A 24,560-nucleotide genomic window follows, 5' to 3' on the forward strand; every position below is an offset into this window, starting at 1 on the left:
TAAGAGTGAACATCTACACGGACTCCAAATATGCGTTTTTAACCACTCATGCCCACGGAGCTTTGTATAAAGAAAGAGGACTACTGAATTCAGAAGGCAAAGAAATCAAATACGCAGCTGAAATCCTACAACTATTGGAAGCAGTGTGGGAACCGAAAGAAGTCGGTATCATACATTGTCGAGCGCATCTGAGAGGAGATGGTGATGTAACCAAGGGAAATCGGATGGCAGATAGTGCAGCCAAGCGTGCTGCTGAATCAGGAAGACAGGAGTATGTGGGGCATATAGCTGCTCTTATACCAACTCCACTGTCCCAATGGACTCCAGTTTATACAGCTCAAGAAGAGGAGTGGTTAAAGACTGAACCAGGAAAGTATTTGGAGAACAAGTGGTATCAGCTAGAAGATGGAAGAATAGTCATACCAGCATCACTAGCGGTAGAAATTGTCCAAAATTATCATAACGGGACACATTCTGGGAGAGACAGTACTGAAGAATCTCTCAGAAAACATTTCTACATACCAAGATTGTCCAACTTGACTCAGGCCATTGTACGAAGATGTGTAACGTGTGCTAAAAATAATGCGAGACAAGGACCAGTAAAGCCACCAGGAGTCCAGTTTATGGGGGGACTCCCCATGTCCGATTTACAAATTGACTTTACAGTGATGCCTAAATCGGGTGGACATCGTTACCTGCTGGTAATTGTGTGCACCTATTCAGGCTGGGTAGAAGCATGTCCTACTCGTACAGAGAAAGCAGGAGAAGTTGTAAGATTCCTGCTACGAGAAATAATACCCCAATATGGACTACCCTGTTCTATAGGATCGGACAATGGTCCAGCTTTTGTTCATCAGTGCCTACAACAACTGACTCATATGCTTGGTATAAAGTGGAGGCTTCATACTGCATATAGACCCCAGAGCTCTGGTAAGGTAGAGAGAATGAATAGAACTATTAAGAACCAGTTGGCTAAAATGTGTCAGGAAACCCAACTTAAGTGGAACGTTCTCTTACCCATAGCTCTATTGCGAATCCGCAGTACCCCTACCAGAAGGATGGGCCTCTCTCCTTTTGAAATCATGTATGGGCGACCACCTCCCGTACTTGGTAACTTAAGGGGGGATTTGAGTCAGTTGGGAGAAGGAATTACCCGGCAGCAGGTTGTAGAGTTGGGTAAGACTATGGAGGAGGTACAGAAATGGGTACAAGATAGATTACCTGTGAATATTTATCCCCCTGTTCATAGTTATCATCCAGGAGATCAAGTGTGGATTAAAGAGTGGAATAATGTACCGTTAGGGCCCAAGTGGAGAGGTCCTTATGTTGTTCTTTTGTCTACCCCTACAGCGATAAAAGTAGCCGAAGTGACTCCGTGGATACATCACTCCAGGGTTAAACCAGCAGCAGTCGATTCTTGGCAAGTTACAGCAGATCCAGAGAATCCCTGCAAGATCCGGTTAAAACGCACTACTCAGTCGGAGTAACGAGGAACTATTGTGGATTACAAATTTTATTATTTTTGGGATTTGGTGCGTGAGTGAGAAGGCCATAATAAAGCCTGTCCGCCCACCGACGTATAGTTTATAAGCCAGGGAAAGTCTCGAAGGGACTCCTGTGAAGACGAGCAGAACTCCATTCCCTGCAGCCCTTACATCCTGGAAGCTGAGGTGCCTTCGCACGGACGAAGACTGAGGATGACGGCGAAAGATGTGTTTTTGATAGTGTTTGTTTATGTGTGTTTTTATATTCAGGAAGGTAGAGGTACCGACACTCCTAGCTGTGAGGTATGCATTAAGACTACGAGAACAGGTAACCATATTTCCCAAACCCTAATTTGGCATTCACAATACGAGTGTAAAGGAGATGTATCGAGATGTAGATACCTAAATATAGACTATAGTGTGTGCCATTTAGGAGTAGGAGAACCTAGGTGCTTCAGTCCGGAGTATCAACCTCGTACAATTTGGTTGACTCTCAGGAATGGAGATCCTCAGGGGACCCTAATTAATAAGACGGTGTTAGAATCCGTACATTCTTCGGGTGTTCTGCTATTTGATGCGTGTAAAGCGATATCGAGTGGTAGAAAGCCGTGGAATGTATGTGGGGATCTTAGATGGGAGAGGTGTGATAATTGTGATAAAATTCCAATTAACTAATTAGGTATGATTGATTGATCACTAATGAGCAAATTAATCTATTATAGATAGTTAAGATGGCACTTGTCTGTAACTGTGTCGCACTAAGAAATTCAACTAAGCTGACATTGCATGTGTAAGATGACATTGCATAAAATACTGAAACTGTGTTGCGCTGACATGGCATGGAATATTCCATGGCATGTCTGGCCAATATCCAAAAAGGCCCTTGTGCGTAAGAGAAGGACTTGGTGCTAGAAAGATAAGAGTAGGGACGTAGATAGATAAGATACCGCATGTGTCTAGCATGGGCCTTGGGGGTCATGACCGGCCTGATCAACCGTACTGACTACCTAACGTGCATGACAAGATACATGCTGGGCTGCACTGATAAAACTTGGTAAAAAGTATAAAAGACGGGAAAACTTGGCACTCACTTGGAGAACTACCCACCTGTAATGCGGACGCGTGTTGCTGGTCTCTGCTGTTCCCAGAGAGGGTCCCTCCAAGCCTGACTGTCTGAGTTCCCCCGGTCGTGCAGCGAGGACGTAACCAAGCCCCCTCTAAATGGTGATGTATACTTAAGTTGATATATCTAGATACTAAGCTGTTTTGATGTGAATGCATGCAACTACTTAATGAGAATTAAGCTTACTTTGTCCCTTTATGGACAATAAAGTGTGATGTGAATTATTATCTGCAACTTGGTCTCTGTGTGATTTCTGTTTCCTATAGCTCAATATACTCATTCCGAATTGGGTTGTGTGCCCGCCAGTATCGTTATAAGCCTTATTAGGTGATTGATTATTACTTTTTGGATATTGGTGCTTCATGAATTTAATGATTAGGCACAACATTTTGGCGTAGTCGGCAGGATGAGTATTAATTGAGCAGGGAAACTTGAAATCAATTTAGTTTTGAAAGTTGTTAGAATTTGTTTAGAGTTTGCTGGAACTGTTTGCGTAAGATAAGAAAATTGTGTTTAGGACTTGTTAGAACTGTGTATGTAGATAAGGATATTGTGGTTAGAAATTGTTAGGACTGCTTAGGCGAATTGTAAGTACAGTTAAAGTGAAACTAACATTGTATAAGGTTTAATTTCTGCTGCGTCACGGAGGAAAGAAAAGACGTTTGCAAGCTGTCAGTTTCTTCCGTGCGCTGCAGTAAAATATGTTATAGAGATTTTAAGTTTAGGAAACAAACACTACAGTTTCTAAAGTTTCTTTTGAACATTGTGTAAACCTGAAAATGTTTGCATGATTTTGCAAGAGCAAAATTGGTGAGTGAATGCTCGATCTACAAGATTGAGGAGTGTTTCAGAAGATTGATTGAAGAATGCAAGTTGTGCTCAGTTGGTAGACGCCCCTATACATCTTAACGGTGTGTAGAACGCCAGTGCCGCTGGGGAGCGATACCCTCAAACAGGCTAGCGTCCTGGATGAGGCTGAATTGCTGCTAATTTAATAAGCTCAATACCAGGTATTGAGATAAGGTCACCAAAACCACGAGATTGTTTGGGGTGATTCTGGCACGAATGGGTGATTGTGCTTGGTCAGTTAACAAGTGCCCCTACGCACCTTAACAGGTGCTGGAAGCCAGTGCTGACTAAGGAAGTGAATGAAACGGCTGTTCCTGAAAGTGCAAGACTGTTGGCTCGATCCATAGACGCCCCTATGCGCTTTACAGAGTGTGTAGAAAGCCAGTGTGGTCGGGAAGCGCAAACCTGCAGCCAAATTAGTCATTTGGGCAGGCTTGAGTGAAGCATAAAACAATAAGCCAGACACTAGGTGTCTGGATTAGTACATATTCAAGTGAAATTAACTAAAACACATAGTACACACATCCCCCAAGGAGTGCAAGTATATTCTAAATCAATCATAGGGACTTTGCACAATGTTTAAAAAGAATAAGAAACAAGGTGATGATGCCATCATTCCCGGATGGGAGGATGAGCCATATGCGGTGATTGCCAGTGAATGGGCCCGTTCAGCTGGCAAGGGTAACGATGACTGTGAAAAAAGTGAAATTGACATGCCTACTAACCTTCTTGATTGCCTGACAAGAATCCCAAAAGATAAGTGGCAGAAAAGAGGTTGGGTAATACTGAATGCCTATAGACAAACACACAAAGCTAAATGTCTTATGGAAAAAGAAAAGCGTTTGTATGAAATGTTATTGCAAAAATCTGTAATGAATGTGACTAAGGCTAAGGGTAAGGTTGGAACTCGTAAGATTAGCAAGAGGAAGATGCAGGTGTGCTTGGCTCAGGTAGGATCCAATTGGGATCCTGACACTTGGGATGGCAACATCTGGAGTTCAGACGATGAGTCTGGTGGAGTAAATGCTTTGCCTGTGGTCAGAAGAAAATTGGAGTACACTGACCTGGGGCAAATTAGCAAGACCTCCATGGAAGACTACACTCAACAGGAGATGGCTGACATTCTTTCAACCTTCAGGCAGCGGCCAAAGGAACCACTGGATGAGTGGGTTGTGAGACTAGCCGAGACAGGGGCGGGAGGCATCAATCTTGATGCCATGGACTCGCCAAAGTTAGCCACTATCTCAGAGGATGAGAATGTCAGGAGGATGCTGTTAAACGGACCCCCTGCCATAGAGGGGAATCCGGCTTCACTCACCCTCCTTGAGCTTGTCCAGATAGGGTTAAAACTGAGGTATCCATCTGTCAGTGACTGGCCAGATAATGACAAACCTTGGTACGGGCTGACAGATGCAGTAAGGAAACTGAAACAGGAGATGGTCAGACAGGCTATCCAGAATTCCCAACAGCTGGATAGACTGATGGAAATGCCTGTGACAGTTCAAATGAGAAATAAGATTATAAAGACCGCCCCTCCAGCATATAAGCAGGTAATAATGACACTGCTTATAAATCAAACAGGAAACTCATTGCAATTGGTTACTGAAGCCATTATGCAATTGGGGGAATTGGGAGACCTGGGAAACCTGTTAGGAGACCTGGGAGACCTGGAGGTGACGGACTCTGACCAAAAGGATTGACTAGTGAGGCAGGCTCCAGTGATTGACTTTTCAGTAAAAGACCACAGACCCCATGTAAATGTAGAAATTCACTGGAAACATAAAAATGTTGAAAGGGTTACTGCCCTTGTGGACACTGGAGCCGAAGCCACCTTAATTTATGGTAACCCTAAGAAATTTTCTGGATCACCCTATGTGATCACAGGTCTGGGAGGTAAAAGGACAGAAGCAGTCCAGACCTGGGTAGAACTGAAAATTGGACAGTTGCCCAAAAAGAAGTATTCAGTTTTAATTGTCCCCATACCTGAATACATAATTGGTATTGACATCCTTGACAACACTGTGATACTCTCCAAGTCAGGACAAGACAAATGGGAATACGTGCCCTCGGGCAAATGTTATTTGAGAGAATAAGATGAGTCATATCTTTACAGGCAAAGCTCATTGGTCCGGCTGTTATTGTGATGGTTGCGCTTACTCTACCCCTTTTGGTCGAATCAGATACCAACAACGAGATTGGAGGTTGGGACCGGAGTGATTCCGCAGAAATGAAGTGGAAAGAGATCGAGATGCGAGTAACCTGCCGGACTTATGACTGTCCAAACGTGAGGGCAAGCCTGTATGGAGAAGTCTATTTCAGCCACGACGACACTGAGAAGATGAACTATATTAAGCTGCCGCACGGATCATTTGATACGTTAACGTTAGAATCTACAACACCCTTTGGCTGCCATATACTATATACACATGTTGACTTTAATATTACTTCAGAGGAACTTACCCAATATTGGGTGGGTTACGCAAATGAGCACAGCACAAAGCGGACATACACTGTTATAGAGAATAGTGGTGCAACCTACTGCTGCACTAACAGCACCCCTGATACCTTTTGGTATTTGCTTTTAAAAATTCAAAGGACTTCTGTGACAACTTGTTCTGACACCACTAAATCAGACAGACACCCCTCTCCTTGGGAAGAACACAATCATTTTGTTAAGGCAGCAGCTAATGTATATAAGAGCTTGAATTTATGTGAACCATGTTGGGTGTGTGGCCATACTCCACATGCTCATGACAAAGGGTACCCCTACTTCCCTAAAATATTGACGAAGAAAGACTTGTTGTATATCATTCGACATAACGTGGGTTTTTACTTTCTAGTGAGAAACGACACAAGTGAGACCCCCAAGATCTTCTTAAGTGAAGATACGACGGACAGGCCAGGTGCAGTTAAGCTGCGCATGGGAGAATGGGAGTACCCTGACGACCGAGAAGAGATAGTGACTATTAATGTTTATCAAAAATACTACACTGACCGTAACTACCAGATAATCAACAGACCTGGCAGTTATGTAAATACCATGGCATTATCTCCTTATTACACAGGATGGAGTTTTGACTATTTTAATGGGACAGAAAATGAAGAGAAAAGAACAGAGGGCAGATGGAAATATGTCTTAGGAGAAGGTGAGGCAGTGACATTTAGTCGATGGTGGCATAGAATAGTAGGAACAGGAGTGTTTGGCACTTATTTTACCTTTAAACGTTCTGATGTAAGTTGTATAAATCACCCTATCCCTTCAAAAGGATTCTATTGGCTATGTGGGAGATGGGCTTATAAAAAACTCCCATGTAAAATGCAAATTGATTGTACCTTGGGAATGGTGATGCCCGCCATTTACCCTACTAAAACTTTACCTGAAAGCGCCCATCATCATTGGAGGAAACGAGACACCGGGTTATCAGGGTTTAAAATGGATAGAAACGCACAGTTTTGGGTCTCTCTTTTTCCAATGGTGGGGGTGGGAATGATGATAACTAATTTAAACCTTTTAATTGATTCCCTTGATGATGCCTTTAATAGCACAGGACTTGCTATTAGCTTACTTACTTATGAGCAAGAACAGATTAGACAGGTAGCTTTGCAAAATAGAATAGCCTTAGATTATTTGCTTGCAGCAGAGGGGGGGGTATGCAAAAGAATAGGAGGCAAAGCATGTTGTGTGTGGATAGAAGATAAATCAGGGAAAGTTAAACATGAGCTTCATCACTTAGAAGAGATACAGAAACGCTTTAGAAAACCACTGACCACAGATGACTTGGAACACTGGCTAGCTAATGCTACACAAGACTTTGACTGGACATTTGGTATAGGATCATGGATAGGAGGACTTGGGATGAAAATATTAAAGGGAATTGTGTGGTGTGTTTTTATTATACTCTGTATTTATCTATGCTACAAAATTGTTATTTGCTGCATTCAAAGAGTAACTACATTTAAAAAGCAAATGTTAGAAGTGTGATAAATGTTGTTTAGAGATAGAGAATGTTAAGCGGGAAGAGGCATGTCCTACGGGTGACCCTCGACTCGGAGAGCTTTAGTGCATGAATTGGTTCCAGGTGTGAATGGAACAATATGGGGATCAGTGGGTTAATGGGCTTGCCCCCTGCTGATAACCTGAATGGCATGCGTAAATGTGTGAGGTTTTGCTCACTGAGTGATCAAGGGATGGAATGTGATAATTGTGATAAAATTCCAATTAACTAATTAGGTATGATTGATTGATCACTAATGAGCAAATTAATCTATTATAGATAGTTAAGATGGCACTTGTCTGTAACTGTGTCGCACTAAGAAATTCAACTAAGCTGACATTGCATGTGTAAGATGACATTGCATAAAATACTGAAACTGTGTTGCGCTGACATGGCATGGAATATTCCATGGCATGTCTGGCCAATATCCAAAAAGGCCCTTGTGCGTAAGAGAAGGACTTGGTGCTAGAAAGATAAGAGTAGGGACGTAGATAGATAAGATACCGCATGTGTCTAGCATGGGCCTTGGGGGTCATGACCGGCCTGATCAACCGTACTGACTACCTAACGTGCATGACAAGATACATGCTGGGCTGCACTGATAAAACTTGGTAAAAAGTATAAAAGACGGGAAAACTTGGCACTCACTTGGAGAACTACCCACCTGTAATGCGGACGCGTGTTGCTGGTCTCTGCTGTTCCCAGAGAGGGTCCCTCCAAGCCTGACTGTCTGAGTTCCCCCGGTCGTGCAGCGAGGACGTAACCAAGCCCCCTCTAAATGGTGATGTATACTTAAGTTGATATATCTAGATACTAAGCTGTTTTGATGTGAATGCATGCAACTACTTAATGAGAATTAAGCTTACTTTGTCCCTTTATGGACAATAAAGTGTGATGTGAATTATTATCTGCAACTTGGTCTCTGTGTGATTTCTGTTTCCTATAGCTCAATATACTCATTCCGAATTGGGTTGTGTGCCCGCCAGTATCGTTATAAGCCTTATTAGGTGATTGATTATTACTTTTTGGATATTGGTGCTTCATGAATTTAATGATTAGGCACAACAAGAGGACGTATGGGTCGAATGATAAATATATTTGTCCCAGTAGTAAAAATAAATATGTAAGTCCTAGATGCCCAAATAAAGACTATAACTTTTGCCCATATTGGTCTTGTGTGGGGTGGGCGACTTGGGGACAGACAGTAGACAAAGACATGATAGTGACTAAGTTGCCGACTAGCCCATATTGTAAGTCTATGGAATGTAATCCCATCCATATACTTATAAATAACCCCGATAAGTTCTTAGACAAATATGGCAATTTATTTGGGTTTCAAATATACGGGACGGGTTTAGATCCTGGGACAGTATTGTTTATAGGGATAGAGACTGATACGGTATCCTCCCAAACTCATCAAGTATACCATTCCTTTTATGAAGAGATGAGTATAGATAATAAGATCCCCCATAATGCTAAAAACCTGTTCATTGACTTAGCTGAAAGTATTGCCGGTAGTCTTAATGTTACCAACTGCTATGTGTGTGGAGGTACTAACATGGGAGACCAATGGCCTTGGGAAGCAAAGGAGGTAATGTCCGGTTCTGAGGCAGTTGACCAACTAATATCTACACAAGCCGATTATCATATGAGTGTTAGAGGTAAATCTGAGTGGAGATTAAAGACCTCCATCATAGGTTATGTTTGCATAGCAAGGAAAGGAATAATGTATAATACTTCTGTAGGAGAATTAACTTGTCTAGGGCAAAAAGCTTATGATGATGATACAAAGAATACAACTTGGTGGTCGGCTTCAAATGTCTCAGAACCATCTAACCCGTTTGCTAGATACGCCAATTTAAAGCATGTGTGGTTTGATTTATCCATCACATCTACCTGGAGAGCCCCAGCAAATTTGTACTGGATCTGTGGTAAGAAAGCCTATTCGGAGTTGCCACAGGACTGGGAAGGGGCATGTGTGTTGGGTATGCTCAAACCATCCTTCTTGTTACCGATTGAAACAGGTGAGACTTTAGGTGTTAAAGTGTATGATGTGAATCATAGGAAGAAAAGGGGACCCATAGAGATAGGCGCCTGGGAAGATGATGAATGGCCTCCCCAGCGTATCATAGATTATTATGGGCCAGCCACGTGGGCTGAGGATGGTACCTTTGGTTACAGAACCCCTATTTATATGCTCAACCGAATTATAAGATTACAGGCGGTGGTTGAGATTATCACCAACGAGACATCACAAGCGCTCAATCTTCTAGCGAAGCATAACACCAGGATGAGGACAGCAGTCTACCAAAATAGATTAGCCTTGGATTACCTTTTGGCAGTAGAGGGAGGTGTATGTGGGAAGTTTAACCTGAGCAATTGCTGTCTTCAAATAGATGACGAAGGGCAAGCAATAGCTGAGCTTACTAGCCATATGGTTAAACTAGCGCATGTGCCTACTCAGGTATGGAAAGGGTATAATCCAAGTAGTTGGTTTGGTAGCTGGTATGAGTGGTTTGGAGGGCTTAAGGCAGTGGTAGGTGGAGTCCTACTGATTTTAATGTTGTGTCTACTCCTGCCGTGTCTTATACCCTTAGTAGTTAGGTCTGTGCAAAGCCTGATAGAAAATATAGCAGAGAGGAAGGCTGCTGCACAGATAATGGCGATTTATAAGTATAAGGCTCTAGATCAGGGAGAACCAATGCAGGAAGATGAGTGTTAAAAGATTCACATCATAAGTTAAGTCTGGTCTGGTTCAAGGTAACTTGCGGTGTATGCAAACTAAGGTTAAATGATGCCTCAAGTAATTGTGAAATATCAAGAGGCATCAAAGGGGGGAATGTGGTGGAATCTCGGTAAAAATAAATTTAGTAGGCCGAGATTACCACGTGGCATGTGTACGTGCATATGCTGACGTATCGATCAGTTGGTTGCACGAGGCAAGATACGATCAGTAGTGTACGGAGCATGTGCAAGAATACAGGATGTAGTATTCCCCCTCCTCCATTGTGCTGGACAAGCCATGCGGTCAAACAGGAAGTTAATTCTTATTTGTGTTGATTGGTCAAGAGAATGTGCGGGTGGAGCTTAATATGGGAGGAGTTATGTGCCTATATAAGGAGCCTGCACTATTGTCCGGGGCTCAGAATTTGCTGTATTTTGGTGACGCTAGTCCCTCTGAGTCCCGATCGGTGATCCAATAAAGAATCTCTTCCTTCCTGAAGAAACCTGTGTCCATCTCTCTGTGCTTCGCTTCCGTCAGTTTCTCCGGTATCAGAACAATCCAAGCACTAGAATCACTGCAGTCTCTTTTAGTGGTCATTGTTCAAAGAGGCCCTAGGTGCATTCCTCCGGTTTTACAGTCAACCAGCTTTCAAAATGTTTGACAAGCAATGGTGGATTTTTGTCCACTTGGAGCCTTTATCCATTCAGCAGAACCCAGAGGGTTAACAGTTTGTCTAAGAGGAAGAAGTAAAACTTCCACATTATGTCCATCAAGTAAGTCCTCTGAATACAAGAAAACCACTTGAATACAGTTTGACAAAAGCTGCAGAGATTGCATCCATAACTTGATGTAGTGGTCAGGGTGCTCAGAATGTCTCTTTAAGATCTAGATTCAATTTGTGACTGATTAAGTAAGACTTTTCATTAAAAAGTGCTTTATTAGGTGAGCATGAAGGGACGGCATCGTCTAAAAGGCTACCAAGACAGTCTGTACAATCCGAGAATCCTCCTTTTTTGGTAAACGGTAGTGGAAACTGAACAGACAAATTACAACAATACCAGAAAATGAGACATAGGCCCATCAAATCCATCTATCAAAATTTTAACTGTTGAAAAATGAAAGGGCAGGTCTTTTTTTTTTTCAATTATTAGAAAGTACATAATATATACGTGTTATTTAAAAATACAATGTAGCAAAAATCATAACTAGTACAGGGGTAGGCAACATTTTGCACTCCACATGTTGTGGACTACATCCCCCATAATGCTCTTACACCCATAATGCTGGCAAAGCATCATGGGAGGTGTAGTCCAAAACATCTCGGGTGCCGAAGGTTGCCTATGCCTGGACTAGTATATGCAAGTAGTTGAAAAAGTAGCAGAGTTGCAGAATGCACTTGTGGTGTACGAAAAAGAGAGCAAAGGGCAGGTCTTTTATATGGCACTGCAGCTTCACAGGAGAGTGGCAAGGGAACACATTGTGTTATTGTTGTACTCGGGTGTAACTTGCCCAGTGTTAGAAACAGAAGTAGCTCAATATGCAAAATAGCACAGATGGCAAAGTACAGATAGTCTGCGATGTCTACTTTAAATAAATATATACAGTTGTGTGGCAATTTTGTTTTCTGTGATGGCAATTAGACAAACATACCAAATTCTAAAATCTTTCCATACTAAAATTGTATTTCACTCCGTGTAACTACCAAAAAATAAACTGAAATCCTTGACAACTATGCACTCTGTAAATCAGGACATATAAATTAATTCATTTTAAATTACTTTTCTGAAGCTGTGCTAATGATGTACATATTATGACAAAAAAATATGTTTTTTAAATAGTTATTTTTTTTGCATTATCTTTGAATAATAAATGAGAACTTTTATATGTATATGTCACATCAAAATAAAGTCCCTTTTGTCCGTATGTGTTGATGCAGTAAAGGAGAAAGATGGAAATTGCAGATGAGCGCACACATAGGAAAAATGCCAACACTGCATATGTCATTAAGTACAAAATAAGCTAACTGAAGCTTGGTCACTAAAGGAATATGGTTTGCACAAAAAAACAAAAACTATTGAAACAGATTCTTAGAAAAACTACTTTCAAAGTGACCAAGATTGTAATTCTAAGGATGCCACAAAAAGTTAACCTGTTAATTCTTTATTATGATATTCCTAAACAAATGATCTGGAGAAAAGGAATTGGGGGACACGTCCAGAACATGCATTTCTCAGTAGTGGTGCTGCTGCAAAGTACAAAATATATGCAAATTATAGATCTGAAAAAGCTAATTAAAATAACATGTCTTGGCAAACAATTTGGAGATTTTGTTATAGGCATTGTAAGATTTAAAACTGTGTTCTGTTTGTGTGTGCAATCTTCCCTTGACACTTTAAGGACGTTAGGATGTGTCATTAATTCCTAACTATAATGGACTTTAATGCCTTCAGGGCGTTATGTCATGACCTGCAGTTTTGGTGTCAGCAGGGTTAAATCCCTGCTCATACCAGGAAGTCCCAGATATCAATTTATACCTGGGGTCTCTTCTGTCTTTAGTGACCCCAGACTGACTTGAGTGCTATAAGTCGCTCTCCATAATCCATTCATTACATTGTGGCTAACCAATTGTAATCAGCCAAGGTTTTTCTGGGCTGAGGGCTGCATCTGGGAGACACAACAGGGTCTCCTGCCTGTCCCCAGGTAATTGTGACCAGCCCCGATCACAGTGAAGTAGGCTCCATTCATAATTACATTGAATGTAATTATGAAAACAGCCAGTAGATGGCAGCCACAGACCGTTATCTCTGGTTTAACTAAGAAACCAATTTTCTAATATCAGAATTGATATTAGCAGAGGGTTTCCTTAGGGTTAGGGTTGGGGTTATGGTAGGGTTATATTTAGGAGTAAGGGAAGGGTAGAGCTAGGGTTGGGGTTATGGTTAGTATTGGGGTAAGGTAATGGTTTATGCTGGCTTTGAGTTCATGCTGTTTTAGGGTTATGGATAGTGTACGGTTAAGGTTAGGATAGGTATACATTTAGCGTTAGTATAAGTATAGTGTTAGGTTTGGTAGAGCTATAGGTGGGAGGTTAGTAAGGGCTAATGGTAACTACCAAAAATTATTTTAGGTGTAAATCATTTAACAATCAGGACTGATAGAGAAATCTATTTTTCTTTATTTTTTTCTTTAGTTGAACTGGATGTGTAAAATGTATTATATGCAAAAATGTGAAAAAAAATATTTTATTTTCAATTTTTAGCTGTTTATTCACACTTACTGCTGTGTTAGGTATTGATAAATGATATTCAATGAAAACCATCTCATCCCTTTAAACAAAAACAATATATAATATGTATGGGGCACTTAAAGCGAAACCCTTAACCCCTTAAGGACACATTACATGTCTGACATGTCATGATTCCCTATTATTCCAGAAGTTTGGTCCTTAAGGGGTTAAATAACGGTGGAATAAACACAGCGCAGATTCTAGGTTTTGTTTGACTCAGAACTTGGACAATTGCTTCCAATCTTTCATTTGTATTTTTCATGTATTGTGGTCTTTTCATCAGCACTGCTACACTTTTTTGGTTTAGCAGCCAGCCACATCACTCCAGGTGAACCTTTGGAAGTGACTGCAAAAAAAAAGCATACATTTGAGGAGAGTCTCTGGAAGCCGTTAAAGCAGTAAGTATCCCAGTTTGCGTGTTATTCTCCTATGTTAAAGTTATTAAAGGACCAACCAATATCGGGGTACTTTGACAAAGTGGTGGGCTTAACACAGTATGGTCATGTGCTGTAACCAAATCCCTATATTTGTTTGGCAAGATAGGTGATCTGGGGGAAAACAAAACTGATCTAGTTATTATTTTGCATAAGAGTCAAACACATTGGCACATTATTATGCAAGTGTGAAAATTCTTACTTCAAGGGGCACTATAGTTACCAGAACAACTACAGCTTATTGTATTTGTTCTGGTGAGTATAATGATTATTTTTGTAAACATGTTTTTTTTTTTTGAGAAAAGAACGCATTTACATTTCAGCCTATGGATAACTCCACACTGGCCACTCCTCAAATGGCTACTAGAGGTGCTTCCTGGGGCAGTGCTGCACACTGTGAGCACTGCCATTCAGTGTCTCTTCCCTGCATGGAGACACTGACCTTTCCTCATAGAGATGTATTAATTCAATGAATCTCTATGAGAAGATGCTGATTGACCAGGGCTGTGTTGGCTTGTGGCTGGCTCTGCCCCTGATCTGCCTGCTTGATAGTCCTATGGGAAAGCTTTGTGATTGGCTCAGAACCTCACTTCTGATTATGTCAGCCATAAAGGCAGATCAAGGGCAGAGCCAGCAGGAGCAGACTGGAATAAAGTTAAGATTTTGCTATATTTAGGGGGGGTCAGTGGTGTTATCGGGTCAGGAATTAATGTTTGTGTTGCAGACCCTTTAGTGTTCCTTTCATTCTACATAACCTCATTCAGACCTTCACAAAAGCAATAAAAATATACACCTTGCCAAGTTCCATTACACTCGTTATGTATAAACAATGTAACACCATAGTGAAAGAGCACTGATTTTTTTTAAAATTAGGTGGTACATTTTAATTAGCGGTCCACCACTGACAGTCTGTGGTATTCAATTCCATAATATTAGTTGAAAAGTATTGCTTTAAAAGTTAAAAGGTAAACAGACTTTTATTTTAGTTGAAAACCGAAATGTTAATTTTGAGAAATAATTTTCCTCAATAATTTAACTGTTGATCATGATGGGTTTGAGTTTATAACTAATGTGTCTCTTCCAGTCAGCCCATAAAATTACAGACTAAGGGTACAGACTAAGACTTGGGGCCTTTAGATGTTTGGGGAAACTGAGCAAGATCCTCCCCATTCATCCCTAGTATGATAATGTGGGGCACAGAGTGAAAACTTGAATGTGAAAATGCGCGGTGAGAAAGTAAGTTAAATAAACATGTCAATAACAGGATGTAAAGTGAGTTCATGGGATAAGGTGAGAGTGGGAAGAGAAGTGAAGTTTTAAAAAGGGTGATAGAGGAATTAAATAAAGAGACATCAGCAATGGGCCAATTGAAATGTATCAAAAAGGTTTATATGAAATGAGTAACTATAAAATCTATTTGAAAAAATAAAAAAAGTATTTCAGTGTAGCCAGCGCAGAGAAGAATGGATGGATGGAGTTATGGAACAAATCCATGTGTGACCTCTGGACAGCTGTATTCTTAATCATAAGCAGCCAAATGGTTATATTCCAAATAGTGTTTCATGAGTCTGAAATCTAGAATGAAAACAGCAATAACAGAGTAATAGGATAGGGAAAAAATTAGGAAATCAGGGGTTGTATGGTATGAGTTTTGAACTGATTAACAGGATCAACTTAGCCTGAAATTTCCAACACTGGCATGTCTCTACCCAGGAAAGAAAAGATGTAGGGCATACCAGTCACTGCCAAAGCTTGGAGCTACAAATAATTTGTGTCATTTTGGCAATCATACGCCAGACTGGCAAGCAGACCTCCAGTACTGGCTATGACCTCTAGAAGTCTAATCTGGATTTTACGTTGTAAATGTTTGTGTGTGTCTATAAAGTGCAACATCAGATAAAAATCTGGAATTGAGGCCCAAGTTCTTGTTTTTCCCTCTAAAGTTGGGACTATACCCAACTACTAAGTAAGTAATTACTCTGTCTTGCCTGATGAATCTGTTGATTGACTTAATATATAAACCCACCTTTTCACTTTTTAGTGGGGTACTGTGTGCTGCAGCTGCAGGAAAATGTTCTACAGCGTTCTGGTGGTCTTCGGCAGCTTCCTGTCCTGGTTGGCCAGCAGCTGCTACCTTCTTCTGTGTTCCGTCTCGTTGATCTTTATCTTGATCTTGTTTTGATTCAGAGTCAGATCCGGTTTCTGATGTCATGATGGTTTTTCTGTAAAAAGACAAAATACATAATTTTCTTTAACAAGGTTGAACAATTGTAACTATTTTTAAGAGTTCCAACAGGTCATAAGGATAATAATAAAAAAAAATCATATGAATAATGAATATTGGCTAGTAAAAGCTTTTAGAAATTTGCATCATTAACAATTAAACAAAATAATGCCTATGTTGGATTTTGGTGAATAATTTAAGGCAATCTAAAATAAAATAATTTCACAAAAATAGATTTGTATGGCTTCAGAGAACGTGCCACATGATATAAACGGTTGTTATGGTTTGCAAATCAATCTTCAATCTAAAGAATTATAAAAACACATCCTCTATCTAAAGGGGTATTGGCTTTATCTGAAAGACTTATTTCTCAAGCAAAGAAGACAAGACCGGCATATTAGTTAAGGACGATTCAAGAGGGTGAGACAAATGGAATTTTGAAATTATTTAGCTTCTCTGTGAGGCACAAGTGAACTAACACTTGTTTTAAAGTGTACCTGTCATGGTACACCCTACTTAAGCTAATTTTAAAAAGCTTAAAACTTCATCTCTATATTGTGCTAGTAGAATTGCTAGCAAATGTACAGATTTAGAGAAGTAAACTTTTTAAAATAGGACCTTGTCCTACCTATCAATCGATTCTTTAGCTTAGACTTCTGTGCCAAATAACTGACTGACTGACAGTCAGTCGTTCTGCATAGAGCACTCTGGTTGCTATGGTTACTCCCTAGCTAATGCTTCTAGTTCTAGACCGGTATTCTAGAAATGGAGAATCTGATATCACTCCATCCAGAAGCTGGCATGCTGGCAATGTAACCAGTACGTTTGCATCATTGATAATATGTGCGCTGCTTATATAACGAAGGTGGGTGATAATAATTTGTCTTCTAAAATAAATTATATATTCAGTGTCTATTGGGGGGATTTATATTAAAGTGAAGCTAATCATGACATGCTTACTGTAAGACCTGAGTGAAAACTAATCATTGATTTACGGAGAGCTAGTAAAATGGTTAAGACAAAAATATCTAACTATGTTCTAAAATAAGTTTGTGTTCCCACCTCCCCCAAAAATACTAGGATATAACGCACACTATGAATTTATACCACTGCAGAGCATTACATAACTGTGGAGTGATTTCCTAAAAACAGTAAACTCAACTACAAAGAAATAAAACACCTCCTTCTGGGCAAAAGCATGAGAGAGAGAAAAAAAATATATCTAAAGGTTAAATGCATGGTTCAGGAAACACCTTTTAGAAAACAGATTTCAACTAAATTAATATAACTTTCAGTATAATAAATATTAACAAATAATTTATGATGAAAGCTTGGTTTAAAAATGTTTACAGTCATTTATATCTGGGTATCAAAAGGCTTTATAATGGAATGCAATCACGTATATGCCAAGCCTCACAATGGTGCCAATTTTGGTGGGTCATTTCCTCTTTACAGGCCCTGTCCCACTGTGCTTCACTGGTGACCCGCTTTTGGGAAGACCAGGAAAGTGAATGGTTGGCTTACAAACTATGCCCCTCCATTTATTTTATTTGGAGCCTGAATTGCAAAATATGGACATTGTTAAACAACATGAACAAGGTCAGGATTTTGAAATCAGATGGATGGTTTTGCCATCTGACTGGTAGGGCCATTCGGACAATGGAATCCTGTGGAACTAGAATGTAGCTAGGGTGAGACGTTTAACTGGAGCTAAGCTGCTTTGGTATTGAACCTGATGGTGTTTTTTTAAGTGACCTATGGCGACCTCTGGAGAAGGAATATCTCTGTTGGGTTCTTGAATGTCTAAGTGGATATTTTTATGTTATCATTATGTTACCCATTTTGTACTCTCACTCACACGTGACAATATACTACAGACATGTCTCCAGGACAATAACAGTGCTCGGGTGGGAGAGGTTTAGATTGGTATATCTACTTTAGCCCTCTCCATCAATGCACAAGGAAACGTCACCTTGGTCACCTTTGGAAATAGTTATGTGCTTTTGACAGATTTCTACTGTTTTAGATTTGTTTAGATAGGTGTCACAAAGATTGTGTTTAGACCAAAAAACACAATAAAACAATAGAAAAATTACTCGTGTGCATCGCCTGCATATCTCAAGTTAGACTTCCTCACGAACAAAAAACTTGAGAAATCATGTTTCCACAACCATGCCAGAGTTCCCAGCTTGATATGCAAATGAGCACGGACAGGCATTGTGTTTCAGAGTTTCTTTGATACCCTTAGCAATGGACTCTGTTTTATACACAGCTTTTCATTAAACTAAAGATCCAAATGGACCAGTGACCGGAAAACAGCCATTGTGTTGTAGGTCTGGAGTCATACAGTTGGTCTGTGAATGATCTAATATCTATTTAACCCCTTAAGGACACATGACATTTCATGATTCCCTTTTATTCCAGAAGTTTGGTCCTTAAACCCCTTAATGACACAACTTCTGGAATAAAAGGGAATCATGACGGAACATTTCCGTCATGTGTCCTTAAGGGGTTAAGGGGTAAAATTTTTTATCTCAGTCTCATTTCCAATTAATGCCGGTAAGTAATATAATGCAAAAAAATATAAAGTATATTACTACAAGTTAGCAGATTTAAACAAAATAATGAATAGTTACTTCATTATCTCTTTAAAATTAAAGTGAGGTTAAAAATCAACCAGCTATTATGTCCAAAACCACTGTTGCTCCTACAGTGGATGCATCTAGAGGCTTAAGAAATAAGGAAAAAGTGCTCCAGGTATAGAGCTGTGCACTCTTGTGCTGCTCTAACATTTATGGAGGAACGTTAAACATACAAAAGTTTGGGTCTCAAGACCCTTTATCACTGTAACATGTTGTACATTGATTTAAGTATATGGTACTCAATGCTGCCTGATTTTACATTATTATAAAGAATTTTAACATAGCTGATGGAAAAAAAAACCTGCCAAAGTATTATGTGATGCACAAAAACACATCTGCAGTAGTTTTGTGGTCTTAATATCCTCACAGCAGATTCTGATTTCATATCATTTAAATGTAAAAAGAAAAAAAAAATATGAAAGTCAATTCCTATTCATCAGAGTAAAACAGCTTCAAATCTGGTGACCTAGCAATTAAGACATCGCACATGACACGTAGCGCCTACAGCCCTTTATTACATTGAAATGAGAATTGCAAAAATACACAGTGACGCATATAACCTTCTAAACCTTGCCTAATGGTACATGAGATGGAAAAAAAATATCATCTGACATTTCTCCAAATGCAATTATCAGATAAAATGCTTTAAATAATAACAACCAATCAAAAGCTCATTTTAAAAAGAATCAGTCACTGAACAGAATAAGCAAACACAGACAAACAGATTATGATAGAATTGGATGATTTGCTTGGAAAATAAGTGGTCTAGGTCTTACAGCCTAATTCAAGAAGTCTTTTTCTCTCAATAATTCTTGACAGTTCTATGATGAGACCAGGTATTGGAACATTTTCAGAATAACCATAGGAGACCAAAGCGATTCATGGCTTAACAACTCCCAGCTTCAGAAATATGTAATTAATGGTGACTAAGAATTTTAGCCCATTCTATTACAAAGGATTGAAGTGACTCTTACCTGGGTATTAATAACATCAGGCGAGCTACCAAATATGCCTGTCTGGCTCTAAAAATCTTTAAAAAATTATTTCTATTAGTTGATAAATGCAAAAATAGTTTGGGACTTTTAAAAAAAAAAACACAGAGCAATTTTAAAGATGCAATGTGTTTTTTTTTCCTTCTAAATGGCTCTCAAATGATTATCTGGGAGCACAAAATAACCACACCAAAGTGTGCGACAAGTGTTAGCAAATGTCTTCAGGAAAGCATTCATCTGAGATAGAAATCTTCCTTAAAATCAGTATAAGAGGTATAGTTAAGACAGTGCTGGTTTAAAAAAAAATTGCGTATTGTAAATTTGAATTAAAATTGTAAACATTTAAAATAGCATTATTCCTAATGAATTCCTAATGTTACTTATTTATTCATGTCATTTCGGCCCAACAGAGGTTGCGTCAGTTATTAAAATATAAAATCAACTGTCTTTCGGGGAAAATGCATGAAAATTCAGCAGGACTATTTATTGCTATGATCATAGGAATGTGTACACTTTACACTAAAATTCAAAAAATATTTATCTTGATCTGTATCGCTTTTTCTAATTCGGATATTTCTACAAACTTGTTCCAAAACCGTTTGGGTAACAGATTTAAAATTAGCACACCAAAAGGTATGGGAAGATGAAAGGACACTAAAAGTAGTATGCATGGCAGTATACCCAAATAGACCTTCAATCAAACATTGATACTGAAATCTTTTTGAAGATTGGAATGCTCCTGTGAAGTTCATATTTGCTGAACATAACTGCCAGAAGGTGTTTTCTACAATATTTTATCACATTTACATTCTAACCTAAATAATGAGAGGCTCCAGACAAGCCATTTAGGCAGCAAAACAGGATCATTCAAGAATATCTGCACATTTTGCTGCATAGTATAATTCAGAAGCAGAGTTTATGCATCAAAAAAGGTTCATGTAGAAAGGGCGACTTTGGTCAGACTGGTTACTAAATTTCACAAACTCAGGTGATACAGTTGTCTTAGATAAAAATTGGCAAGCTGGTTATACACAAATGTTGCGTTAGCCTTAAACTACCTGAGCATTACTTATTAAACCAAACTGGGCTCTTTTGTGGGGGTTTTTAAGTGATGGAAATTGGATCACAAGATGGTCTGCCATTAACCATCATGTGTTAAAGAAACATTCCTAACACCATCATAACAACAAACTGCATTGAAAAGTACTCAGCATTTCCTGAAATTCAATTAAAGAATTTGGATGCTGCTGGGGAAAGGGTGATCCGGTGTGGAGAACAACCTTTGCCATTAAACCATTTGAGAATGATTTAACCATTTCAGGTAAGAAAACACCAGGCATCTATGGGCATCCCAACTACGTAATTTGAAGTTATGAAGGTATGAAGTTATTATGGTGCCCATACAGCTCCTTTAACTCTAGTGGCAAAACTGGGATATATGGAGAGCCTTATTTTGGCTCAAGCCTGTCCTTCAACAAAAAGAGAACTTTCCCTCCAATCCATTTTTACCATGAACAAAAACGTCTTTGTCCTTATACTTCGAAACCGCAAAATGATTTTGAAGTGTCAGTTTATTTGCACACTTAAATATATAAATGCCTTATAAATAATGCCTTTATAGTGTTGGGACTACACAGGTGAGCTTCATGTGAAATTGGTTGTCTGCTGTCACTCCAGGAGATCACGAAGCTTGGAGCTGTACAGGATGAACATTATAAATAAGTGCTACAAAAAAAAAAAACGCAAATAAAATACAGGTAACAAATACAAATTTTAAACTCCTAATTCCCTTGCATGAATGGTAAAAGCTCAGAAAATTACAGCAATATTGATTTTAGATTGCTTCCAAAAACCATTGCAGAATTACTATCTATAAAACACCCAGGCTCCAAATAAAGTGCACTATTTGCAGCAATCATGACTGCAACAAAACCTATAACTAAGGGTTTTAGCGGGGGGGCATTGTCTAGCTGTCTAGAAGAAAACATTCACCCATAAAAAATAAATAAAAAATGAAGTGCAGGAATGCTTAGGCATATTCTGTCAAGCGCAATATTGCCATTCCACCGCCGAGCTCTCAATACTTCTGTTTACGATTATCTTCCAGATGGCATATGCTCGGAAATAGGAGTCGTAGCATTTATTTAACATGGCTATCACTAGAAGTACCGTGCATTTAGTTTTGCAGGTAAACCTTTTTCTGTTCAGCACAACATTAGAAAAAAATAAAACCTACAGACTGAAAATGGGTCATAGAAAAATTTACAGAGCTTTTACTCCAAATGTACTTTTGTAGTTATTTGTTTTTAAGCTTAATAGTTCTGGTAAGACATACGTGCCATACGGTGAAAACAAAGCTACCTGTGCTTGAAGCCCATATTAGAACACCTTTTTTTTTTACATGCTTAGCTTTTTTTTATTCCTGAATGCATATCAGATGCTTATCTTCCAAGAAAGCTTTTTTTTTTTTAGATAGTTTTGGAGCTGCTCTGGAGCTGCTGTTTCAGTGTCATACCTATTTTGATCTATTGCGTACAATTCAATAAAGAATTCTTAGGGACAAACACATTTTTGTTTTCAAGTCCAATAAACCTTTTAAGTTTATTTATCTCGCCACTGATTTAATCCACCCTTTTTAAGTTATTTTTTTATCCTGACAAACAGTTCACTTGGACTACTTACCCAGGAAAAAAATGTAAACTATTAACAAAAAAAGTTCAATAAGCTTTTTTCCATTATTACTACAGAAATGACAATTAGTCATTGAACCTCACATACCCGTCCCTTGCTCTCTCCTAAAGATCAGCACTTTAGTCTCTCCTCCAGCTCTGCTTCACCTTATTTGATTGCTATTTCCTGTCCTATTGTATTTTACACCCCAGCTCCTATAGACTGTAAGCTCGTTTGAGCAGGGTCCTCTTCAACCTATTGTTCCTGTAAGTTTTCTTGTAATTGTCCTATTTATAGTTAAATCCCCCTCTCATAATATTGTAAAGCGCTACGGAATCTGTTGGTGCTATATAATTGGCAATAATAATAATTATTATTATTAGATATTATGTGCAGCCAGTAAGGTACTTACTACCAGGAGAAGTAGGAGTAAAGATTATACTAATTTGTTCTTTATGAGTTACCAACTTTCAAATCCATTTTCTCTTTCATTTCATCTACTCCCCTTTTTCTCCTTTTTAATTGATGGAAGTCACATTCCTAATGGTCATGGGGTAAAGGGGATGAACAAAAGTTATATTATTTATAAAAAAAAAATTTAAGCCTCTTCATTGATTTCTAGATATCAATGCAACTTTGTCATTCTTTTTTTCCCCACTACCTCCACCTTTGATGTTTTTCCTTCAGTTAGTGGTTAGTGATTCATGGTTTTAACCATGCTTTATCTCTGTTACTGTCAGGGTAGGGTAATCCCTTCACAAAGAATATAGAGAAACAGTAGCCAAAATGAAGTAAAAGACAGAGGGAGATACGTATTCCCGACTTTAGAGTGGCCAGGCTCAACTTGTGACCGAGATAGGTGAATATACGAATATATAGTGTCAAAAGAATGCCAAGGTCAAGGATGCCATAGGTACTCAGAACACGATATAACAAGCCGGGTCAGAAACGAGAAAACAACAACTACTCAGTTTGCACTCGGGCTAGAATAAATGACGATAGGGCAATGATCTTAAGAAAGAGGGCAGTATATATAGGGACAACAACAATACTATTGGACATCATCAGCACCCTGCACCAATTCACACGAAGGGGTGTGACTTGTGAAGGGCAGATAGGGTGTCCCACAATTATGACCGGTAACTCATTTGTAATTCTTAAAGGGAAACTCCAGTGCCAGGAAAAAAATAAATCATTTTTCCTGGCACTGCAGGTTCCCTCTCCCTCCCAACCCCCCAATACCTGGTCCTGAAGGGGTGAAAACCCCTTCAGTAACTTACCTGAGGCGGCGACGATGTCCCACGTCGCTGCGTCTCCCTCCGCGCCGCTCCTCCTTCTGACTGCGTCGGCCGGTAGGCGAGACTGATCCCGCCCACCGGCCGGGGAGACCTAATGCGCATGCGCGGCAATGCCGCACATGCACATTAGCGCTCCTCATAGGAAAGCATTGAAAATGCATTACAATGCTTTCCTATGGGGAAATGAGCGACGCTGGAGGTCCTCACAGAGCGTCCAGCGACGCTCTAGCACAGGTTTCCTGTGCTAGAAACCAGGAAGTAGCACAGGCCACTAGAGGTGGAGTTAACCCTGCAAGGTAATTATTGCAGTTTATAAAAAAAACTGCAATAATTACACTTGCAGGGTTGAGTAGTGGGAGTTGGCACCCAGACCACTCCAATGGGCAGAAGTGGTCTGGGTGCCTGGAGTGTCCCTTTAAGGACACCTGTAGGTGGCACGAGGTTGCCAAAGTGATCTGGCAACCTCACAAGAGTAAAGGATTGCAGACCTGTACATGAAGCATTGGAAATTGCCTGGCCTGCAAATTGGAGATGTACAGGCACGTGGCGTTCACTCTGGTCAGAGCGAAGTGGGACTGAAGACATCATGCTGCCATGCAACTCCCCCTGGAACCTGCATGTGCTGTGCAGCAGCCCGAGGTATAACAGTTATGGAGAACACCCTATTGTTTTAGCAGTGAGTGCTTCTCTCTAGGAGATTCTTGCTGTACATAGATGAGTACTAAGTTTTTGCTAGTGGGCCACTAGGGCTTATGTTGTACCCATCATGCCTTGTGTTTTGGCTCATTCGGCATATGTTACACTGTCAGGTTTTTTTCTTGAAAGTGTTTCTAACACT

General features: G+C 39.7%; 1 protein-coding gene across 23 annotated transcripts in view; it reads right to left on the reverse strand.

Moving 5' to 3' along the window:
- The window catches only part of EPB41L3 (erythrocyte membrane protein band 4.1 like 3), a 237,699-nt gene that overhangs the window by 151,941 nt on the left and 61,198 nt on the right, over positions 1-24,560 (reverse strand). For all 23 annotated transcript variants that reach the window (XM_063451521.1, XM_063451527.1, XM_063451525.1 and 20 more), the window contains exon 2: positions 15,923-16,118. In XM_063451521.1, coding sequence (XP_063307591.1) covers positions 15,923-16,108 — 186 coding nt within the window. In that variant the 5' untranslated portion in view covers positions 16,109-16,118. The remainder of the gene's footprint in view (positions 1-15,922; positions 16,119-24,560) is intronic.

This window comes from Pelobates fuscus, chromosome 4, assembly GCF_036172605.1.
Source record: "Pelobates fuscus isolate aPelFus1 chromosome 4, aPelFus1.pri, whole genome shotgun sequence".
Classification (NCBI taxonomy): Eukaryota; Metazoa; Chordata; class Amphibia; order Anura; family Pelobatidae; genus Pelobates; species Pelobates fuscus.